This window comes from Toxorhynchites rutilus, chromosome 3 (genome assembly GCF_029784135.1).
Source record: "Toxorhynchites rutilus septentrionalis strain SRP chromosome 3, ASM2978413v1, whole genome shotgun sequence".
Classification (NCBI taxonomy): Eukaryota; Metazoa; Arthropoda; class Insecta; order Diptera; family Culicidae; genus Toxorhynchites; species Toxorhynchites rutilus.
Window position 1 is genome coordinate 50,554,957 of NC_073746.1, and position 24,859 is coordinate 50,579,815.

Genomic DNA, 24,859 nt, shown 5'->3' on the forward strand with positions numbered 1-24,859 from the left:
TTTTTATGTTTGGATTAAAAAAATACATAAAAATCCAAGTTTTCATCCTCTTAACCCCACCCGCTGTTTTTATTTCTTGATTTTAGTATTTTTGTATACAAAATCTAGATATACAACCAACCCATGACAAACCGATATAGTGGTTGTAAGCTCTTCTTGAAAAGTGGTAGTTTGTTCTTTATCGCAAAACATTAGACCCGTTTTTTTTTATTTTTTTCAGCAGGGTGACCATTTCTATTTTAGGTTTGACCGAAAAATCAACTTTTTCCTCTTTTTTTCTAAAAAAGACCTTTTTCAAAATTTCATAACTTTTGAACTACTGAACCGATCCAGATGATCGACATAATAAATTAAAGCCAATCACCTGAAAATTCGAATTCGGTATTGATTGTTTTCGTTTTTTATTGTTTTCAGAGTCTCGGGACCAAGCTATATTTTTTAATATTTTTTTCAGAAAAGCTGAGGGTATTTCACATAACATATGTCGAAACCAGAGAAGCATTTTTTTCGTTTTTGAGTTATGATTTTTCAAAGTTAACCGATGGTCCAAAAAATCATTTTTCACTTTTTTTTTTTTCCAAAATTGGCTTTGTTCGAAAATTTATTACTTTTGAACAACTGAACCGATTCAGATGATCAATATATAAAATTAAAGCCAATCAGCTAACTCTCTGATTTTTGGATATGTTTTGTAAAAAACCTCACCTTTCAAGAAAAAATATAAAAAAATATCGCATCCTTGGTCCCGAAACCATGTAAACTATAAAAATCTAATACAATAAATAATTTCGAAACCAAAATCCATTTTTTTCGCAATTCTAATATTTTTCAAAAAAGATTATCTAATTGGCTTTAATTTTATGTGTCGATCATCTGAATCGGTCCAGTAGATCAAAAGCTATGATTTTTTGTGAATGCAATAAAGAGGAAAAAATTATTTATCGAACCATATGTTAACTTTGAAACATCATGACTCAAAAACGAAGAAAAATACCTCTCTGGTTTCATATGTCGAATGTGTAAAATCCTCAGCTTTCAAGAAAAAAATATAAAAAAGTATAGCGCTTTTGGTCTCGAGACTATGAAAATAATAAAACACGAATACAAACAATAATAACGAGAACAGAATTCGAATTTTCTGCAGATATAGTTTTTTTTTCCAGATGATTGCCTTTAATTTGATATGTTGATCATCTGAATCGGTCTAGTAGTTCAAAAGTTATGAATTTTTGGAAAAAAATCATTTTTGGAAAGAAGAGGAAAAAGTTGATTCTTCGGACAACCCTAAAATGGAAATGGTCACCCTAATGAAAAAATAAAAAAATACGGGTCAAATGTTTCGCGAAAGAGAACAAAATTACCAATTTTCACGAAAATCTGAGAACCACTATATCGGTTTGGCATGGAATGGCTGTATATATAAATGGATTTCTGTCTGTCTGTCTATCTGATTGTTATGGACTCGGATATTACTGAACCGATCGGGAAAGGCATAACTCATGAACTAATCAAGCAAACGGGAACAAATTTAGCATATGGAGAATTTAGGGGGCAATAATTGTTTATATGATGATTTGACAATCCTTCCTCCTCTCTAAAGGCAAGGGGGCTGCCATACAAATGAAACACGAACTTCTACATAACTCGAGAACTAATCAAGCAAATGGAGCCAAATTTGGGATGTGAGGGTTTTTGGATACGAGAAATGTTTCTATGATGGCATGACACCCCTCCCTTCTCTGAAATGGAGAGGAGTCCCATATTTCAACCAAACATATTCCAACCAAACATGACAATTGAAAACTTTCGGAAAACTCTGAAGGAAAATGCGAAAATTCAAAAAATTCCATTTGATGTTCGCGCTAACGAAACTGAGTTTTGTTCGAAAGTGGAAATGGATTTCAATGTGTTAAACGCACGCCTATATCTTCTTCTATCTACGAGGGTCGTTCAAAAAATAAGACAAAAAACAAGGTGATTTTCGTAATTTACGTTTTATTTTCTATTTTTCTACATAATCGCCGTAACATTCGAGGCATTTTTCATAGCGTGGCGCGAGTTTTTCTATTCCGAGCGTGAAGTGCGTAGTGTCCAACTTTTTGAAGTACGATGTAACTGCGTCACGAATTTCTTCAGTGTTATCGAATCGTTGACCGCCGAACGCCTGTTTCATCACCGGGAATAAGTGATAGTCGTTAGGGGCGAGGTCTGGGAAGTAAGAAGGATGCTCGAACACAGTCCATTTGATTTTTTTCAATTGCTCTTGAGTTACGCGAGCAGAATGGGGCCGCGCATTATCGTGGATGAGGAACACTCCTTTCATCAATAAACCTGATCTTTTGTTCTTAATCGCGGTTCTTAATTGTGCCACGCTATGAAAAATGCCTCGAACGTTACGGCGATTATGTAGAAAAATAAAAAATAAAACGTAGATTACGAAAATCACCTTGTTTTTTGTTCCTACTTTATTTTTCCGCGATTTCTGAGGCATTGAAACTTATTTTTGGAACGACCCTCTTATTATACCGTTCTCAAAGCTTTTGTCGCTCATACTGGTATAAAATACCAGTATTCTCATCTTTGAACCGATATAAATTTCTTTGTTTTCACAATATTGAATGGGTTCAATTTAATATTGGATTGTGTATCTATGCATTAGATTGAGAGAATGATCATAAGCCTTATTTGTTATTTGTCATTTCTCAAAGAGAAGTGAGAAACCATTCTCAACAGTGCTAGCATACGAACAGTATGTGGGTCATCATCCACTAGCCATGTGTCCTCTTGGCATTTTCTGCAAATAAACCCCTCTCTGCTTATCCCAAACAATTCATCTTTAGACTACATTGGTTCTTAATAGCTCCCCCGTCGATTGTACTCCGAGCTCAAGAATTCACTTGCCGGTAGAACCGGAGCCAGGAGCTATCTGAAGAATTCATCGAATCCGAGTGGACATCTCCAATCACTCTGGTGGTTTGTTTTCTTTTTCCTCCTACGCCATCAATAAAACATCTGCGGTCCCATTTCGTTGATTGGTTAGCAACCAGAAGCCATCGGCGGGGGTTATAAAAAGGACAGCCACTTCGGCAAATAGCCTACACAAACACACTCTTCGGACTGGATCGGATGGATCGCAATAAAAACCGGTCCACCGCAGATCTTGATTGTGACTCCCCCACACCGACCGCCCACTTCCGCCAAAGCCAGCGGCCGCTCAAAACACGAAACAGAGTGGGGAAATTCAAATCATAAACCTGAGCGCTTTCCGATTCCGAGATTATTGCCGCACTAATATTCCCCCGCCGTGGGTCGGTCTTTCTTTTGTTGCGAGTTCCGAGGAAATGAGCTGCGAAGAAGGGGTGTCAAGGGCCCCCCGATTGTCATTGCTGTGGAAACAGGTTGAATGAGGGAAGATTTTTTCTGTGCAAAGTCGTGTTGGTGCAGATTTTTGCTTTTGTTGAAATTAAAATTGAAAGAATGGAAGTCCGCTCTTGTTGTTTGCTTTCATTGCAGTAATTGCAAATAATATAAAGGGATATTTTTTCTTTTTATTTTCATTGAATCTGTGGGAAAAGCTCTGCAGAAGTATTTTCTTATGCGTTTCCTTAAAGGGTTATTTTTGACGGATCCGTTTTAAAATAAAACACAACAATTGACGAATTTCTTGCCAACTTGACTGACCATTGTAGGTGTGAAGACATTGCACAATGCACAATGGTCCAGGAGATGCATTTAAGTGGAAGCTTGACAGTTGTTCTCTAGACATAAACTGTCTTAGACAAAGTTGTTACTCATAATAGAGCGCTCGCTTTTATGTTGTCAAAAATAGGGATCCCTTATACCCCATCCTTTTCCTGAGAAAATGTCACCCTTTTAATCTCGAGTCCACCACGAGTAATCGGTTTCCCACATTACTAACCATAGATTTAAGAAAATTGTTCATATATATAGTTTTAAAAATATATTTAAGATTTCGGCTCCTTTAAACTTATGTAACTGAGCCTGTAAAAATAAACGAATTTATAAAAAAAAAATAGGGTGACCAAAATTGTCGATTAAATAAAAAATATAATTTTTCAAATTTATAGATAGAGGTATGTTTAATAGTTCGACAATATTATAGCTACAGTTGTTTGAACCATATTTTGGCAACAAATTTTGTTTCTATCTCTTAAAATAACTGATATAGCGCCTTTTTTCTAAGCTGCGTTAGGGTCACCATAAAAAAAACTATTTCATTGTTCTAAATTTTATATTTCAAACTCTACATGCAAACTGTCTTCGATAGACTTTTAGAACTATACAAACTTTTAGAAATAATACAAACGTTTTGCGATCCAGAACTTGTCAATATCTCAGCTCCACTCAAAGTTATTGATATTTCTTCCCAAAAAATACACTCTCTTTATTTATCTGTCATTCTTTCTGGGGCAGAAAAAAAATATTCTTTGGCGGAACTCGAAAGAACAAATTTTACTCTATACTAGCTGACCCGGCAAACTTTGTACCGCCCAAAATTTGTGTTTTGTTTTCAATACCTTCAAACATTCACATGTACTTTCTTACTATGAGCTATTGGTCCAATCGCAAAACTATTCATTGGTTGGTCTTCTAATCGACCCCGATCATTATAATATCAGATTATTTTCAGACACAATTCTCGTTCAAGATTTTTCAACCACTTGCAAATAACATGTTTCTCCGTTACATAATATAAAACAGAACAAAACAAGAAATATGATAGAATTAAGACAGACCCCTACCCTCTTCTCCCCATAGACAGGGGGAAGGAGTGTCTATTCACCACAGAAACGTTTCGTGTCCCCTAAAATCTTCACATGTCAACTTTGGCTCCATTTGCTTGATTAGTTTTCGAGTTATGCAGAAATTTGTTTTTCATTTGTATGACAGCCCACCCTAAGAGAGGGGGTGGAGTGTCGAACCACCATGGAAACATTTATTGCACCCTAAAACCTCCACATGACAAATATCATTTCCTTTGGTTGATTAGTTTTCGGGTTATGCAGAAATTTGTGTTTCATTTGTATGGCAGCCCTCCCTAAGAGGAGTATCTAACCACCGTAAAAACAGTTATTGCACCCTGAAACCTTCACATGCCAAATTTGAAAAAAATTGTGTTTCATTTGTATGGCAGCCCCCTCCCCCCCTAGAGAGGGGGCAGGAGTGTCTAACCACCATAGAACCATTTATTGCACCCTAACACCCATATGTCAAATTTCGATTCATTTGCTTGATTAATTATCAAGTAATGTAGAAATTTGTGTTTAATTTGTATGGCAGCCCCCCCTCAGAGAGGGTGGAAGGGTTTCAAACTATAACGAAAACCTTCCCCGGCCCCAAAAACCCCTACATACCAATTTTTATGTTCATCGGTTCAGTAGTTTCCGAGTCCATAAGAATCAGACAGACAGACAGAAATCCATTTTTATATATATAGATAGATAGATAATATGTGATTTTTTTAAAACTATGTTATTTGTTTGTGTTTGAGTAAATCAAAATTGAAATCATTAGATTTTGGGTGAAACCTCATCAATAATTTTAAGCAGCATTAAGATATTGACAAGTTCTGCAATTCATTCAAGTTCATTTAAGCAATTTTCCATACTTGAAATCTTCGAAAAATATTTAGAGTACTTTTTGAAAGCGGTCAAAATTTGATTCTTTATTTTTTACAAAAATTTATAAATCAAAAACTTTAACATCTCCACAATTTTGGTCAAAGGATGAAATGTAGAAAATTGCATGAATTTTCATAGAAAATTGCCAAGAATTTGTTGAAGAAAAGTTACATTAAAAGAAGGTATTTTTTTAATTGAAATTCATTTTCCTCAAAAACGTATATTTTAAAATTCTCAAAATATATATATATATATTTGAAGAGCCCTTTCTATTTCCAACAAGTCACCCCATACATCAAAAAATAGGCACGTTTACATGAAAAAAGTTTTTCTAACGTCGGGCAACGTATGAATACGTCGGCCATGCATCTACATCGACGGCCACGCGGAATATTCACGGCCAAAAGGTTATGCTGTCTATTTGGTGGGACCAGCTGGGTGTGGTGTACTATGAGCTGTTAAAACCGAATAAAGCCATTACGGGGGACCTCTGCCGACGACAATTGATGCGTTTGAGCCGTGCACTGAAGGAAAAACAGCCACAATACGAGCAAAGACACGATAAAGTTATTTTGCAGCACGACAATGCTCGGCCGCATGTCGCGAAAGCGGTCAAAACATTCTTGGAAATGCTGAAATGGGAGGTCGTATCCCAGCCGCCGTACTCTCTAGACATTGCTCCGTCCGATTACTACATTTTTCGATATATGTAACATGGTCTGGTTGACCAGCACTTCTCCAATTTTGATGGGGGGAAGTTGTGACTAGCATTGGGCAATACTTTGAATATTAAATTTGTGACCGTTTTTGCAGAATAAAACATGAATTTTTGAAAAAATATCCATGAAACTTTCCGGTACTCCTTTTAGTTAATAGGTAATAGGTAATAGCTTTTAGTTAAGATCTTCTATAAAAGATCATATTTTAATAAGATCTAAAATCTTGACAAAATAAAGATTAGTTGTACTTTTTCAAAGAAAACATGAAAAACTTTTTCTCCGAAAAAGGACCCATCTTTCGAAGAATGGGTGACGTATTGGAAATTTTGAGGGCTATTCGCATACTTTTTTGAGCATTAAAAAAATTAATTTTTGAGAAAAATGAATTAAAATTTTTATAATTTTTTTTTCAGTGTAACTTTTATTTGAAAAATTTTGATATTTTTTATGAAAATTTAACAAAATAATTTTCTATACTTCATACTTTGACCAGAATTTTGTGGATATCATAGTTTCTTTTAGTCATGATGTTTTTGTAAACAATAAAGAAAAAAAAGTTGACCCTATTCAAAAAATATTTCAATTCTTTTTCGAAGGTTTCAAGTAGGCAGATTGCTTAAATTACCAATGTCTTTAAATCCACAACGTTTCTCTGCTATCTGAGATGGTACTGCCAACTCCTAAGACGTAATGACGGCATGAAATCTGTCAATTGCAAAAAGTCGATGAAAATTTTATCATTTGATAAATAATTACTTTTATGTTTTAGTTTCTTGCATAGGGTGGCCGCAATTGCGTCCCAACAAAAGGTCCAATTTTCAACAACTTTTTTTGAGAGTTATTTATATTTCGATATTTCATCAATGACTCGTGTAATTTATTCCAATTGGTCAATTTTTTCGCATTCTATCAGAAATTAAAATTTGAAAATCGAACCTCCAAATAATCACCCTGTTTGGCCGAAGTAGGTATATGATATTCATAAAAGTTCATAATCATTTACACCCTATTGGGGCTTTTGAATCTTGTTGGAGAGCATTTATTCCTTTCCGATAGAAATTTCAAAGTGTGGATATCTATAGTTACTTCCACCATATTCAGTTGGCGGCGCTGTTACTGAGACTCGTGAAAGGGTCGGTTAAGAACCATACTTTTTTCCTTGTTCTCCAAACTTTGCAGCCCAATTTCTACTTGCACCAGTTTACCTGTTGCGTGGGAATCGTTTTTTGGTAATTTTCGAAAGAAAACACCATCCGTGGATCATATCTCAGTGGTTTAGTTTTCCCAACAAACAAAATAAATTTATATTTTCTGTTCATAAAAAAAAGAAATTATAGGTCAGCTGGCATTCATTTCCCTGCATCCCCCAAAAATATATTCCTTCCGAGGAAATCCCACATACAATTATGCCATGTTAACCAACAACGGCAGAATGACCTTTTTCACGACGACAAACAAAATAAAAACACCGAAGTATCTTCCACGGTTGCTTCTCAGCGGGATTTGCTCCAGTCCGATTTGAAAGGAAAATTTCTGCGTCTGTTCTGCCGGGGAAGAAATCCTATTTCACAATTCTTTCTTCCCATCGAAAGAACACAAACAACCGGAGCAGACTGTAAAACATTGACTGGGAATCCCACAGCGCAATAATAAAAAAGAAAAAAACTAAAGCCAAAAGAAACGCACGAATGGCAAAATTCAACGGGATTTCTTTTTCCGTGCCCAAGATCCTAATGCGAGGACTTTCGAAATAAGATTTACTTTTTATCGCATTTCAGCACAACGGAAAACAGATTTCCGCTAAATGACCTCAAAGTCAGTTTGCAAATAACCGTAACCAATTTAGATTGCACTGTGTTTTTTTTTCTTCTGCGTTGGCTCTCGTCAGGGGAAAACCACTGCTCGCGTTATGGCGAAAGTTTCAGCCTGTCTTTCTTCGAAGGCCCTGGGATTGAATGGGACAAATTATAGATCCCTCAGTGATCCGCCGCTGCGGTGCAGATCCTCGTCTATCGCATCCACAAGTCTAGGGTTTGAAAGGAAAAAAATCTCTTTGGTTTGTGGAATTGTAAGCGAAAAATAAAATGTGTGGGATCCACGCTGAGAGATTGCAGATTTGAAACAGCAATTATTACCATTTGAATAGATTTTCAATGAAGAAATAATAATTTTTGAACCTTTTTTCTTATCTTCTGCAGCTGACAAATCGTCACCCCCGTCGACCTCGTCGGCCGGAATGATCGTCGGATCCTACGTGAAGGTATGCTGGATCACATTCTACGTCTGTACCATCTGTACCGTGCTGTTGTACTCGCTCCGAGTGGGAATATCCTGATTGTACAATCTGAAAGAGATAATCAAAATATAAATAGCACAGGAAGCTAAGACAAGTGCAAGAGGATTGAAATGAAGCAACAGTAATCGAAAACAGTAAACAACCGATAGTCGACACCTGACGAGCAAAAAAAACAATCGTGAGACAAACAAACAATACCACCATCTGCTTCCACAGATCGCTTTACAATCCTACCCTAAAAGGTGTTATTTTGTTTCATCCGAGAAGAGAGAAAAGAATGCAGCATTGAGTGAGTTAAGGAGCGAGCAGCAATTGAACCTGAACGAGGACTGCAATTAGCCGGGATCTGCCGTAAGCTTCGCACCGGGTGGCAAAGAAAACGAGAGCAAACGAATCTGCAATTAACTGTAATTGCTGATAAGTTATTCGGGAGAAGTAGTGACGATTTACGAATGACGAGAGATATGGAAGGGGAAGGAAGACAAAATAAATATAGTGTTTAGTTGTATGCGAATGCTAATGAACACAAATAGAAGTGAAGAGGAAGTTAACTGCGGTGCGTTGATTGGAAGATGTCGATCAAAAATAACCATCGAATAATATCAGGTCTTGATGAATTGTTAAGATTGTTTGCGATGAAATTATCGTTTCGTTATACAAATATACTTACTGTTACTGTTGGCATTATCTGGAACAAGGAATATGAACACTAGGCTGGCAGCGAAAATGGTCGTGAAATTTTTCAAAAACCGACCATGTACATTTTGTTAATTGGCCCAAAAAAATAACCTGTGCAAAATTTCAGCTCAATCGGACATGATTTAGGGGTGCCTCAACACGCTTCAATTGTTGACCCTCGGTCCGTAAAATTCGATGATGTTTTTTTTTTCCATACATCCATTGTCACCCTAATCGTCTGAAACTAAACCTATCGTCTGAAACTAAACCTATCGTCTGAAACTAAACCTATCGTCTGAAACTAAACCTATCGTCTGAAACTAAACCTATCGTCTGAAACTAAACCTATCGTCTGAAACTATCACTGGTGAACGGTACCGAGTACAAAAAAATTCGCCCCGCAGGAAAAAAGTTGAAGGGTATCAGCAACACGATTGCATAGTTGACGTAGGATTGCGATATTTGTTGAATGCTGATTTTAAATAAATTTGAAAAGGATACGCCGCATTTGCAATTGTCAACTTGAATTAGTAGTATCAGTATTGAATTATGGAGGCTTTCAACATTTGTATTTTGTTTACCTTTGCCCTTGAAAAACGCCAATTAGGAATACTAAAACTAACTAACATCCAATACCTTGAGAAATGCCATTTGGAATGCCTCGAAAATCGCCACTGTCTGGTAACTAGTTAGGTGACGGATGAATCATGAATGCCAATTGCAAAGAGAGAAATAGAAAGTGAGAAGAATAAAGGAGAAAGTCTTGAATTATAAAGGTTTTAAACTTTCGCAATCAATTCGCTAGCCGATCACCTTCAGTCGAAATCCTCACGTTGCTCGATTTTGAATTCCTTGTTAAACGAACGTCTTGTGTTCTGTGCAAATATATGGGAAGCTATTTAATCGTGGTAAAATTAAAAATGTTCTATTTTACAATAGATTTTTAGGGGGTATTTAAATGCGAACATCTAATAAATCCTTCAATGAATAGTTGAACAATAAGCGCTCAAAATTGCACGTTTTTCGAGACGTGACTGACATTTAATTTTCCAATTTGTACCCTCAATATCAAACTGACTAAACGTACCGTTTTTTCGATCATTTTTTAATGTTCCGTCTTTTTATCAAATCGTACCACATTTCCAGTGCGAAGAAAAAAATACTTATTCCTTTTGATTATTTTTAAATAATTGTTTTCAAATGAAGATCATCAACATACAATGTAGGGTTTGATAATCGATATTCTCAGGATCGCTGTGAATGTTTTAATTGTTCTCATATCGTGTTTTCAAACGTGTTTATGTAGAATAACTGCACAGATTTTGTGCTTTCATCGGTGAAAAATATACTAAATTGGTTGAGCGTGGCAAAACACGATTCCTCTTATTCCCTATGACGTCCTATTTATCATCAAAAAAAAACATTCCTGTTATAAAATGGGATTTATTTGAAACCCCTCACAAAAAATTGTTGCTTTTCATCAGAGGGAGGCCTTGTTGAAAGAGGTGAAGTATCTGCTACTGAAGTTGCTGGTAAGAATTCTTCAGCTAGTGAGGGGAAAGGTGTTGTTAGAAGTCTCCTTGATTCAGGTGAAATATAGGAGGCTAAATTTCTTAAAACTGTGGATTTTTACGATACTTGCTGGGGTACATTGAAAAAAGGAAGGCTCTATGGGATTCACAATAGTATAAATTAATTGTATTAAAATCCATTGCTGAATGGCCAGAGATCTAAAGCAGCATTTGTAGAAAAACTTCTTGTTCTGATAGATGAAAACATTTGGTTTGAAGAGTGAACAATGTATGAAGGATTTATAAAATAATAATTAATAAATAAAAGAGATGGAGGAATATGTCTGGTAGAACCAAGGTCTGGCAAGGTGGCGGTTTTAGATGATGAGTCGATGATTACCCCAATCCACACTCATCTTGCGGATCAAACGAAGCAAACTTGACAGCTCGACTGACTTGACAGCTTGAGCTGTGATTTGTGTTGGTTGGAATAGGTATTCCAGGCCCTTGGGCAAATATTTTTGACGTAGGAATACGTCTAACCGTTCATTATAGGGGCCCACCTCCTCAAATAATGAATGGATTTTGGTTCCAAATACACACATTGATAGGAAATATTCTCAGCAATTGTTTATATGCTTCACATTACGGGTTCTCAGCTCATATAAAGTTCAAATTGATGAAAACTTGGAAGAAAGAATTCCCTGTTGTCTACCATACAAATGAAACACAAATTTCTACATTATTTGAGAATTAATCAAGCAAATGCAACCAAATTAGGCATCTGGAAGTTAAGGGATGCAATAATTTTTTCAATGGTGGTTAGAAACTCCACCCCCTCTCTAAGTGGGGGGTGTTGTCTGCCATACAAATGAAACGCAAATTCCTACATTACTCGAGAATTAATGAAGCAAATGGAGCCAAATTGGTATGTGAAGATTTTAGGGGGCACAAAACGTTTCTATGGTGAATATACACTCTTCCCCCCTCTCTAAGGGGAGTAGAGGGGAGGGGTATGTCTTTATTCTATCATATTTTCTGTATCAAACATTTATTCCATGTGACGGAGAAACATGTTATTTGCATAATGATGAGTTTTGGTAGAAGTACTAGGATTTTTTTAGTAAAAGGTAAATTCAATGGGGTCGATTAGAAGATCAATCAATTAACAGTTCTACGATTGGACTTGCCTTTGGAGAAACATGGCGTCATCAATCGATCTGATGTGACAGAAGATTTTCATATCATCCGCGTATAGTAATCGTGGACTATCTGATAAATAGTCGCAATCGTTGATGTGACATAAAAAACAAGTGGATTGAGATGGTTACCCTGTGGTATTCCAGAAAACGATGCAAAATGTGAGGATAGATGATCATCAATCTTCACGCAGTTTGTCCTGCAGATTGGAACCATTGCAGCAGATTACCGTAAACTCCGATGCGTTCCAACTTGGCCACTGCGATTGCGTGGTTCAGCAAGTTCGTAGTTGTGGAGCGTTCGGGCATGAATCCGTGCTGATCGTTGCTGATTAGTTCCTTAAAATGGAATTACATAGACGGCAGAACGATGAGTTCGAGCATCTTTGACGTGGCACATAAACTAGGAATTCCTCTGTAGTTGTCAATATTCGATTTGTCTCCTTTTTTATGTACCGGAAACATATACAGTGACTCAAATCCGTAATCGTACTCCACCATGCAGATCTCTTTCCCCTTCTTTAGAAAGTCGAAAACAAGTTTTCAGAACATTCTATTTATATAAAATTAAAGTGTCATATGAGAGTTAAAAGGTTTGCTATCTGTTTTCATAATAATTGTTTTAATTTCTCTAAAAATGGCGAATGTATGTGCTAATGCAGGAAAATTGACTCAAACTCATAATCGTTGCTGGTTGAAATCTCTACTCGATTTCGAAGGCGTTGTCCTAATTCCATGATTATTATGCAATTTTTTCATTAAGTGGTTTTCAAAAACGTTATTTTTAGAAATTTAATGGTTTCTAAATTTCCTACACAGATAACTCCCTTAGTTTTTTACTAGGAATGATGTCGGAAGATTGTGGAGGAATATCAATAACTTTTGAGTATTTGTAATGTAACCATGTGCGAACTTCATATGTCTTGAGCTCTGGGTCATTGTCTTGGCAAAACTTGAATCCTCGATTCCATCTCTTTTTGTTCACCTTTTGCTACATACTACACCTTTAGAATGTTCAAGAAAACATTCTGATTCATTACACCATCAATAAAAACACAATTGAGCAAACAAAAAGTTTGTAATATGCCTAGGAAGGGCAGCTTGAATGCCCGAACACAGAGGGACGAACCGTATCTCAGTAAAAAAATGATCAGTAGCTCTAATTTGATTCTTTCAAACAGCATGAAACACATGAATGTCTTACTGGTAACATTTTATTTCCATAAATGGGTCCTAATTTTATATTTTTGACTCCGATGGTTATCGTTTCGTATGGAGGAAGCGAACGATGAATTAAACGTAAAACAAATCTAAAAGCAAGGTTTAAACATGGTAGTGGTGGAGGGATGATATGAAAATGCATGTATGAGGTATTTGGTTATCATCGATGGTGTATTGGGTCAGAATGTTTACTCGATCATTCTGAAGGAGAATATGAAGCACAGTCTCAACAAAATGGGATAGAATTGAGGATTCAAGTTTTGCCAATACAATGACCCAGAGACATATGAAGTTCGCACATGGTGACATTACAATTGCTCAAAAGTTATTGATATTCCTCCACAATCTTCCGACATCAATCCCAGTGTAAAACTGAGGAAATTATCTCTGTAGAAAATTTAGAAACCATATAATTTCCAAAAATAACGATTTTCAAAACCTATCAAGTGGTTATAGCCTTCCGAATATACCAAAGAAAACTCATAAATATGGCCAAAGACAGCTAAAGATAGTTGCAATGAACAAGGGATACCATACTAATGATGGGATTCGGAAATTGGTCAACGCCTTCGAAATCGAGTAGGGATTTCAATCAGCAACGATTATGAGTTTGAGTCAATTTTCATACATTAGCTGAAAACAGATAGCAAACCTTTTAACTCTCATATGACACTATAATTTTATCTAAATATAATGTTCCGAAAACTTGATTTCGACTTTCAAAAGAAGGGCCCTGAATTTTTTAACACCAACAGTTATTTTCATATTTTACAATAGGAAAACAATAGTTTCGAGACTACGTGTTTGATTCGATTATCGACAATTTGTTAAATATATTGAAAGCAGTCATTTTGATTTCGCTTTAGTTTGATTTTTCGCAATCCATCTTCCAATCGCCGTACCGCTTTCGCTTGGAAAAACGAAAAAGCAGATGGACAGCAAAATAAAATAAAGTTAAAATCACAAAATAGAAAATACAATAGTAACTCTGGAAGTGAGACCGATGAAGGAAGAATGTAAAAATCCCCTTTGAGAGTAGATGACCGCTCGCCATCTTCATCGGGGGGCAAACTGTGTAAATAGTTGTAGTTATAAACACAAACAATTGAAGCAAATATTAAGGGGCCGTTGGCATAGCGAAGCGGAGCTAATTTAGTAGGTAATGTAAATTGAAAGTTTCTGGCTGCTCTCAGAACAACGGACAAAGTATATGGAAGGAATGTAAGACAAGCTTTGCCACTTTGAATCAGATGTCCGGCCAAAGAGATAATACTGCAAGCGGGAAATTGGGAATCAGCAACAGCGACAACAATAACGAATATTGGGAATAAGGTTGAACTGTGTAAATAACTGTTTGAAGGCTGCTAATGGGAGGTGTGTAAATTAATTTGTGAGTTGATATAATGTAGAGGAAATTTATTATCCATTTGGCGGGCAAATAAAGCGAACAGGAAGAAAGAGAGAAAAAATGAAACAACACAATAACAACGATAGTATCGAAACCACAAATGAGAGGTAAAATGAATGGGTAGTCGATGGTCGGGAGATTTATGGTAATTATTCTCTGGGCTACCAATGGATACGTTAGGTACAATTAATGACGATTGATATCTCGCTGTGCGAAATAGGTTTCAATATTAAATGTGAATTACGTTTTATACGTTACATCTAGTTTTAGGTTAATTTTCAACTAGGCATATCGAAAAATCGAAATATTCCTACTCAGCCATTTCATGCCAAACAGATATATATATATATATATATATATATATATATATATATATATATATATATATATATATATATATATATATATTTTATCTGTATTATAGTGATTTTCAACTCATTTGGCTGGTTCGTCACTTTTAATTCCATTTTTGGAAGAATGTCGGGAGTGAGAATTGAACTCGCGACCTTTAGCGTGAGAGGCATGGATGTTACCACTACGCCAGATCGCATCCACTATCAAACCGATATAGTGGTTATCAGATTTTCGTTAAAAATGGCAATTTTTTTCTTTATCGCAAATTATGAGACCCGTAATTTTTTTGTTAGGGTGACCATTTCCATTTTAGGGTGGTGCAAAATAACAATTTTTTCGCATTTTTCCCAAAAATGACTTTTTTCAAAAATTCATAACTCTTGAACTACTAGACCGATTCAGATGATCGATATGTCAAATTAGAGCCAATCACCTGGCCTTTTTTAGAAAAAATACTATACCTGCAGAAAATATGAATTCTGCTCTCGTTATTATTGATTGTATTCGTTTTTTATTGTTTTCATAGTCTCGTGACCGAAGGCGCTATAGTTTTTTATATTTTTTTCTGGAAAGCTGAGGATTTTTTACATAACATATCTCGAAACAAGGGAGGCTTTTTTTTCGTTTTTGAGTTATGATTTCTCAAAGTTACCCGATGGACCAAAAAACCATTTCCCCTTTTTCCCAAAAATGACTTTCTTCAAAAATTTATTACTTTTGAACTACTGGACCGATTCAGATGATCGACATATCAAATTAAAGCCTAGCTTTTTTTGAAAAAAATAACACATTTGCCTATTTATTGGATCATAATCACATACATCCAGTCTAGTCGCATAGAAATGTTGAACGAAAACTAAAAACATGTAAGTGGAGGCGATCTGGCGTAGTGGTAACATCCATGCCTCTCACGCTAAAGGTCACGAGTTCAATTCTCACTCCCGACATTCTTCCAAAAATGGAAGTAAAAAGTGACGAACCAGCCAAATGAGTTGAAAATCACTATAATGCAGATTAAAAAAAATAAAATAAAATAAAAACATGTAAACTTTGAAAAATCAGAACTTAAAAACGAAAAATAACACATATCTGGTATTCGGATATATTATGTGAAAAAACCTCAGCTTTCAGGAAAAAATATAAAAATATATGGCGACCTTGGTCCCAAAACAATGTAAGCTCTAAACAAAACATATATAATCAATAATTACGAAAACAAAATCCATTTTCATTTAGAGTGTAATATTTTTTCAAACAAGACTAGCTCATTGACTTTAATTTGATATGTCGATCATCTGAATCGGTCCAGTAGATAAAAAGTTATGATTTTTTGTAGTGGAAAAATGGGAAAAAAATATTTTTTGGACGGCTAACTTTGAAAAATCATGACCAGTGCCACAATATCTGTCATAATGAGTAAAACACAAGAGTCGAGACGCGTGAACTTTGTCTGGTATATTGAACGAATAGAGCATGAACGAATTTCGGAAAGCCTGCATTCAGGCACTTCCATTACTGTCAATAATTTCAGGTGATTATCACGAACGTTAAGTTGATCTTCATCGCTTGCAGTGAATTTCTATTGAAAACGTGTTTGATTTCCATATTTAGAAACAAAGGAATCCGGAGAAGGCAACATTAGCTTTCGTTGAGCGTTCCGTTTCCGTTTCTTTTTCTTTTTATACTGTATTATAATGACTTTCAACACTTTTTGGCTGGCTTTTCACTTCCATTTTTGGAAGAATGTCGGGAGTGAGAATTGAACTCGCGATCTTTACCGTGAAGGGTACGGTCCGTTCCCGTTTCTGTTTCCGATTTATATAATCTTTTACTATCGCCATTTAGCTCTAACACGATCTTAGTTTCTAACACTTTCTTTATCTAACTCCATTTCACTAGCTCCATTTTCGGTCTCCTAGGGCGGTTTTCAATGGACCAGAAGCCACCGGAATACGATATTTGACTTCCGCTGTTTAAGTCCTTCCATCCAATACCCATATCGTAGGGGTTTTATATGATTGCTAGTCATTTATAGCCAGTATTATTTAATCGGAAATCAAAACAAGATTATGTTCGTTTTTCGCTCGTCTGTTATTGTCACCCATTGCCCATATAATTGGGGTGTACGCCATTTCTGGCCAATCGGGAGTAGATTCATAAAATATAGCTAGAGTTATACCATACATTTCATTGCCAATGTCGCCAAAAACAAAAATTTTGTATAATAAATGGCTATCCTTTACCATTGATCGATTTCACTCTCAATTAGTTGACATTGAATTTTATGCTTTGATTTTCACTAACACGCAATGATATTCATTTTCGACGTTACGAATATCATGGCGAAAATGAATATGCAAATGAAAAATGAAATTTATGGCAAGCTGATGTTGATGTTCATTGCACTGGTGTTCATTGATAGTGTTGTTCCATATTTATCGACTCTCGCTTGAGCAGTAGGTTGTCAATACACGACAGGCTGAAATTCGCCGCATTTGAATGCCGTGAACGTGAATATTTTCGGCACTGATCATGACTCAAAAACGAAAAAAAACCTCTCTGGTTTCGAGATATGTTATGTGAAAAATTCTCAGCTTTCCAAAAAAATATAAAAAACTATAGCGCCTTTGGTCCTGAGACTATGAAAACAATAAAAAACGAATACAATCAATAATAACGAGAGCAGAATTCAAATTTTCAGCAGCAGCGAAAAAGACAAGGTGATTGGCTTTAATTTGATATGTTGAGTATCTGAATCGGTCTAGTAGTTTAAAAGTTATGAATTTTTGAAAAAAGGCATTTTTAGCAAAAATGTGAAAAAATGTTTTTTTTTGCAACACCCTAAAATGGAAATGGTCACCCTAACAAAAAAATATAAAAATACAGGTCTCATAATTTGCGATAAAGAACAAAACTACCACTTTTGACGAAAATCTGAGAACCACTATATCGGTTTGGCATGGAATGGCTGTATTTATTTATAACCAAGGATTGTTATGTTTTGGTAATTTTCTGCTGATCCTAGGATTTCCTCAATGTTTTTGTAGGGTCAAGGAACCAAAGATTGACAATTTTAACTCCTACCAACATTAAAAAAATTTGAAAAATCATCTCATACAATTTTTTGACCAAAGGACTTATTCATCTCATGACATTTGCCAATCAGAATCAGAACTGATTTAAATTTTGTAAAAAAATGTGTTGCAAAACTCCAATTACGGATCTATCTGAGCATATTGGTATCAAATAGAAGTGGGAAGTGATCGTTTCCAAAAATCAAGAATAGATTAAAGTTATGAAAGACCGACGCCAAGCCTTAATTTGATGTTGATAAGCAATGAGAATTACATTTTGAAAGAAATTAGTGTTGATGAAGTTACAGACTCTCTCCATAGAAAAAGCAATCTTGCAGGATGGAACTTTTTTTGTATTTCATGTAATCTCTCTATCATATTGTATAATTTCAATAAATTGTTTTATTACTCAATTTACCTTTTTTAACAAATGACATGTTTTGTATGGATTTCTTGGTAGTAAAAAAAGGAATCCCCAAAAGTTACTTAAACTGTATGTTTTACAACCGCAAATACGGCCCTGATTCTATGACCTGTAAGACACCGAAACAGTCCCGACTATCGCTAATCATTCATCCTACCACTCAACTGCAAAAATGCAAGAAAGATAGGCCCGAAAGAAAAAAAAAGATAAAAAAAAGATAGGCCCGAGATTGGCGATGCCAATCAAATTGTTGCTAGGTTCAATTTTGTTTCCAAGCGGTTTGTAAATCCAATTTGTAAATACGGTAGCAAATGTAAGCTAGCTAAATAAGACTTAGCTTTAAACGAACACACAGCCAGTGGGGTGGCGAATGGAATGAAAAACGGTGGCGTGAAGTGCGCAAAAACGAAAATATTTGAAGAACGGGTAAAACAAACCCTGGAAAATGGTGACATTCAGCAGCAGCAGCAACATGTAAAACAATAGTCAAAGCCGATAGAGTGTAGAAATAGTGTAAGTAATAACTGTCTATCAATGTTCAACGATGTTTTCAAACTGTTTTTGTACAAGTGGAAGAATGTTAACAGCGAGAGAATGAGAGAGAGAGAAAAAAGAGTACAGAAGAAGCTATAAACGGTCTCAACTAGTGACTAAATGAGAACAAAATAAAGTGTTACGCTACTATTTCACAATACCGTTGTTTTATTCATTTACCACACATTCCTAATTAGAAAAAAGAGTGAAATGAATTAGACCCTCGTGTTAACTCCAATCGCCAGTGAATAATAAAAAATCATTGAAATATTTTTAGCACTCCTGTACTCGCGCCCAAAATCGTAACCCATATACTCACAGACTGTGTGCGTCTTTTTTTTTCTTTATTAAAGAGATTCAATGAAGAAAGCTTGAGCTTGAGCTTGGGTAGACGGTACACTTCGTAGTTGCTCTCCGTGATTGACCTGAACCAGCGAATTGCACAAAGAACACACCGAATGAAGCTTGGGAGTAGCAAGCCATTTTCATTGTGCAAGTTTCGGTTATTCGAGCTTTGAATAGTCAATAATGACGCCGGTCACGTCCTTACAGTTACCAGGGGAAGGGAAGGAATATTAGTATGATATTCGCCACCCAAAAGCAAGAAGGGTAGCCTCTATAGCGTGGTTCCCTAGCGTTTATCAAGAAAGGGATAGTTGTTGGTGGGGAAGGTAAGAATCATGATTCACTGTGCTGAGTGATGTGTTTATCCATTTCTTTCTTTTCATAGTAACCATGGATATCAGCTATTACAACCATCCTCTTTAGGGGCTTTGGACCCTCTGCTCTGGTTCTCAATAGTTTCAGGTTCTTTTTCGGACATGCTACTACAGAGATCCGTCATTCACAGGCGGAGTTAAAGAGATTTAATAAACAAAAAAAAGGGTGTCTTTTTAATATATTGCTATTGTGTATTTTTAGGCGTTATTGGTATTAATTTTAAAAACAAAAGATGTAATTGAATGAAAAAACTGCAGAAAATTCTAATACTCATTGATTTCAGTCATCTCATTGATTCTCGGTCTGTCAGACCGTATGCGCGAGTATAGGAGGGTTAAGAATATGGTTGTTGAAATTAAATTCTTTAGATTAGTTTAGATTTTTGTTTTCTTTTGAAATAACCACCTCAGTCGCATGTGACTTGTACTCATCGTTCCCAACGGATTCGATACAGACATAATTATATACGTGTTATTATTTCAGCAACACTCCATGCTTAATGCATACATCCAGCTTGAGCAATTTTCTGGTTGCAGGAGTTTCGTAAGATCGTGAGCTGCTATCCGACTTTCGACACATTTAATGACAGAGAATAGAACGACACATGAAGACCAGGCGAAGATTACTCAACGCTTAAAGACTCTCTACACGATCTCCTCAGAATTTGCAGGTATATTTATGATACTCGTATTTGGCAACACTTCCAGTTGTGGCTTCTTATTTTATTCTAATCAGTATTCATGATATACGGGTGAGTGAATATTGTTGGGAGACTCATTCTCATACTCAGTTCATATCAAATATTACGTTCATATTTTTCCATTGTCAGAAGACATTTCCGTTGGCTCTAGGGAATCACAATCCAACATTCTTATTGTATAAAAATTCAGTCACACCGAAACAACATATTTTCTATATTTCAGGTGTTTCATCAGAGGTTCATTCCAAAGCTCATGAGTACAATGAAGACACACTTGAGCTGAAAAATTTGGGTTTGCTTTTGAATCATGCGAGTGATAATCATGCAATTGTAGAACAGCAGATTTGGCTGGTCTTGGTTCCAGTCCTAAACATACTCATGTTGTCGGTAGAGATGTTGCCTTGCTCAGATATAGTTAACAGCAACTGAAGTTCTATGGATTATATATTCCTTCAATTGGGATTACGCCAAGACCTCATTATCTGTACTTGAACAATCAAATAACAATGGATATTCTGTCGAGTACTTGTCGTACAAACAATTAACTTCGATTTTGTGGAAGGTAACCTACAAAATCAAGTATACAAGTTTATAACTGAACTAAAATTATTTATAGTTCCAGAAAGTTCGAAGCAACCGCTCAGTGATTCATGGCTATTGGAGTTGATGACCCATCGATTAATTTGGCCGAGCGTTCGGAAGAATAGTTCGACATTAGTGTGAATATGTCTCCAGGAAAACAGCAATGAAATGACTGACATGACAGCACCCATGGATACACGATAATTGGAAACGGAACGAATAGCTCGTATAGGCTTCTTTTCGGAAACCATTCGTATCCGGAGATACCTGTTTGATTCAATGTTATTCCCCGAGCCTGTGGTAGGAAAGGAATCCCAATGGCATTTTATAAATCAAAATTTTATCAGGCTGGTGCTATTATAATTAGTCGAAGATAGCATTACCCAAATGCTGATGATTTGTTTGGATTTGTGAAATTGTAATGAGCCGAGATGGTTATTATCGTAATACGATTTTCGATCTTGGAATAAAAACATTCAGTGAAACAGTAGAAGTATATTTAAGCATGTTCTATGCGTAAAATAAAAAATTATAAGAAAAATATAACAGATGAACTAATTTTATTCAGAACCTGGCATATTCATAGTTAGAAACCATAAGATTGTCTGATCAAAATATTGAATCTAATCAAAATGGATATCGATATGGAGTTCGAGAAAGATGTTTTATTTAAATTCAATCTAATTAATTCATGAGATGCAAAAGCAATCATCGAAACTGATTCATGTCTTTACATATCACCTGACAGTCTAGGAATAGAAATTATAATCAATATTGATAATGTAACCATGTTACAGTCACTATAAACTATTTTGACCAATGGCAGTCTAGTCGCATAGGAATAATGAACGAAGATTGAAAACAAGTTAACTTTGAAAAATCATAACTCGAAAACTAAAAACCGCATCTCTCTGATTTTTATTGTTGTGTGAAAAACCGCAACTTTCAAGAAAAAAAAACAAAATAAAATATAGCACGCTCTAACTAAGCCATATAAACCATAAAAAACAAATACAATCAATAATCCAAAAAATTGTTTGCGGATGTAGTATTTGTAGATTAATGTCGACTATCTAGTTGGCTTTTATTTGATATGTCGATAATATGAATCGGTCGTGTGATTCGAAAGTTATAACTTTTTGCAAAAAGTCTTTTTCGTAAAAAATAAACAAAAAGTTTTTCCGGACCACCCTAAATTGAAATGGGCACTCTAATAAAAAAATAAAAATACGGGTCTAACATTTTGTGACAAGAAACAAAATTACCAATTTCAAGAAATATTTGAGAACCACTACATCGGTTTGGCATGGAATAGCTGAATTACGAGTTCGACCGTAGAGGAGAAGACAAAAAAAATATAGGAACAGAGAGCGAATTCGGAAATTTTGAGTAATTTTTGACATACTGTAACTTCGTGAAAACGCATGAAAACCAAAGTTAAAAAACGTTCATTCTGAGAGTACGTATATCATTCTGTATTTCTGGTATATTTTGCGATGAAGTGCTCCTCTAATTTAGTCAAAACTTTGATCGATCGGCTAAAAAAACGGTTGAACGTATCAATATGAAACGTTCATTGGAGTTTTGGGGATAAACTAGGTCCAAAAACAGAAATATCTCTGTATGGGAAGGTCCTTCAGGGTCCTACAGGTACATTCTAGGAACTAAATGAAAGCTGATTTATAAGGTTAATTGGATTTTCTCTTGAGTTGGTTAGCAAAAAAATGTGTTGGCCCACAAAATCTTTGAAAAGACTGAAAGAAACCGTTTTGATGTAGGATGACGTCTTTCGGGAACATATTGGGGTACAAATTGAAAACAGAGACAGTAAAACAAAGTTGCCTGGGGGAAATCGGCATTGCAAATGCATGAAAGTAGGGGAGGCTTTTGCTCCCACCGAAATGTGTTCCCTAACAGAGACATCAAAACCAAGCTGCCTGGAGGAAATCGGCATTGCAAGTACATAAAAGTAGGAGGAGCTTTTGTTCCTACTGAAATATATTCCCAACAGAGATATCAAAATCAAGATGCCCGAGGGAAATCGGCATGTCGGGGGCTTTTTATATTGCAAGTAAGGTGAGTGATACGATTAATTATAGCTAAAAAAATTTAAATTTGAAACTTTAATGTTGGTTGCTTCGTGAAATTTCATATCAATGACCGATCGTGTATTGTAAAAAAATTAGCATAAGTGTTAGTGTAAAATGGTATATGGTAGCAGTTGTGTTAAAAATGACTTGATATATGAAACGATTTATTTTAATTTTCATAAGTTAAAACCAAGGTGTGCTCCCGTTCGAGAATAGGTCGTTTGGTTCAAGTTGTCTGTTTTGTTGTGTTCATAAAAATAAAACAAAGAATATATTTTCTATCCATTATATCATTATTTGATTATCTATTATTTAACAATAAAACAAACATTGAACGGAAAAAAAAATATTTATAATTAGAATAGTTACAACTAGAGATGGGCAAACCGTTCACGAACGGTACGAAAGAACTAGTTCGCCGAAAAGAGTGAACGAACGGTCGTTCTTTTTCAAAGAATGGTAGTTCTTCCCACGAACTGATTGCGAGCGAACGGTTTGCGAACGAACTGATTCCGAAAGAACGGTTTGCGAGTGAACTGTTTGAGAGCGAACTGATTGAGAGTGAACTGTTTGCGAATGAACTGTGTGAGAAAAAACTGATTGAGAGTGAACTGTTTGTGCACGACCTGTTTGCGAGTGAACTGTTTGGGAACGAACTGTTTGAGAACGAGGTGTTTGCGGGTAAACTCTTGCGAACGAACGAGTGCAGCCGAACTGATGGACGGAGTGGATAAAAATAACGAGAACGCTTGTAAGAAAAATAAAACGATATTGTCATATTGTCACGCAGGGTTTATTTTGTTAATGTATACTCAGTTTTGGGTTAGAAATTAAATTAGATTTTCGTAGTTTTAAAGGCAAAATTATATATTTTCAATTTCATGTATTATTTGAACTCCACGTAACATTCATATAATTCCTGATTATCAGGAAAAATTCCTGGGGGAAGCTGGGGCGATTCATGAATTAGGTAAATATAAAATGTTATAGTGAGGGCATGTTGAGAAAAAGTTTTTTCGTTGCTTTCAATCCATTGTTTGGCCTATTGCGTGTACGTGTTATCGTGATTGTTTGTATGATTGATTGTTTGTGAAAATCGCTGCTGAATTTCTTCTCTGAATGAACATTATGAAATATGATCCTATATGAGGAGCTTAGAATGCAAGGGGTGTAAGTGACTTGATCGATTTCTCTTCATCAACTTTTTCTTTAGTTAATAACTCAACTGCATAAACGTTCCAATTTAAGTTTGCTAGAGAGTCCGATAGATGAGGTTCTGACCTATCTTCCACATTGTCAAATATAGCTGGGAATGTATTTGAGGCTAAGCTATGACCAAAAGAGAGAGTCGATGTAGAGAAATCGATCAAATCACTTACACCCCTTTTGTTCTAAGCCCCTCATATGGAACCTGTGTGTTGCTCAAACAGAAAATATGAAAAATTGCACATATGTTGTGCGCATCAAATCATTACATATACTTTTGTCGGCCGATAAACATATTTTCACAAACAGTTTGCGACATTCAAAGAAGAAGCAGCTTATCTTTCCCTACTAAATTACAAAAATATAAATCCCATACGTGCACTATCCAAACCAACGATATCAATTAATAGCTGTCTATGTATGTTGGGTACCAGCTAACATTCTATGTTGTTCCTAATACCGCTGAACGAAAGAGCGAAAGAACGGTTCAAAAGAACTGAT

General features: G+C 35.6%; 1 protein-coding gene across 3 annotated transcripts in view; it reads left to right on the top strand.

The window, feature by feature from the left end:
• Positions 1 to 15,034, top strand: part of LOC129775228 (uncharacterized) — a 290,679-nt gene extending 275,645 nt beyond the window's left edge. For all 3 annotated transcript variants that reach the window (XM_055779667.1, XM_055779666.1, XM_055779668.1), the window contains exon 8: positions 8,560 to 15,034. In XM_055779667.1, the coding sequence (XP_055635642.1) occupies positions 8,560 to 8,696 (137 nt within the window). In that variant the 3' untranslated portion in view covers positions 8,697 to 15,034. The remainder of the gene's footprint in view (positions 1 to 8,559) is intronic.
• Positions 15,035 to 24,859: the final 9,825 nt, after the last annotated feature.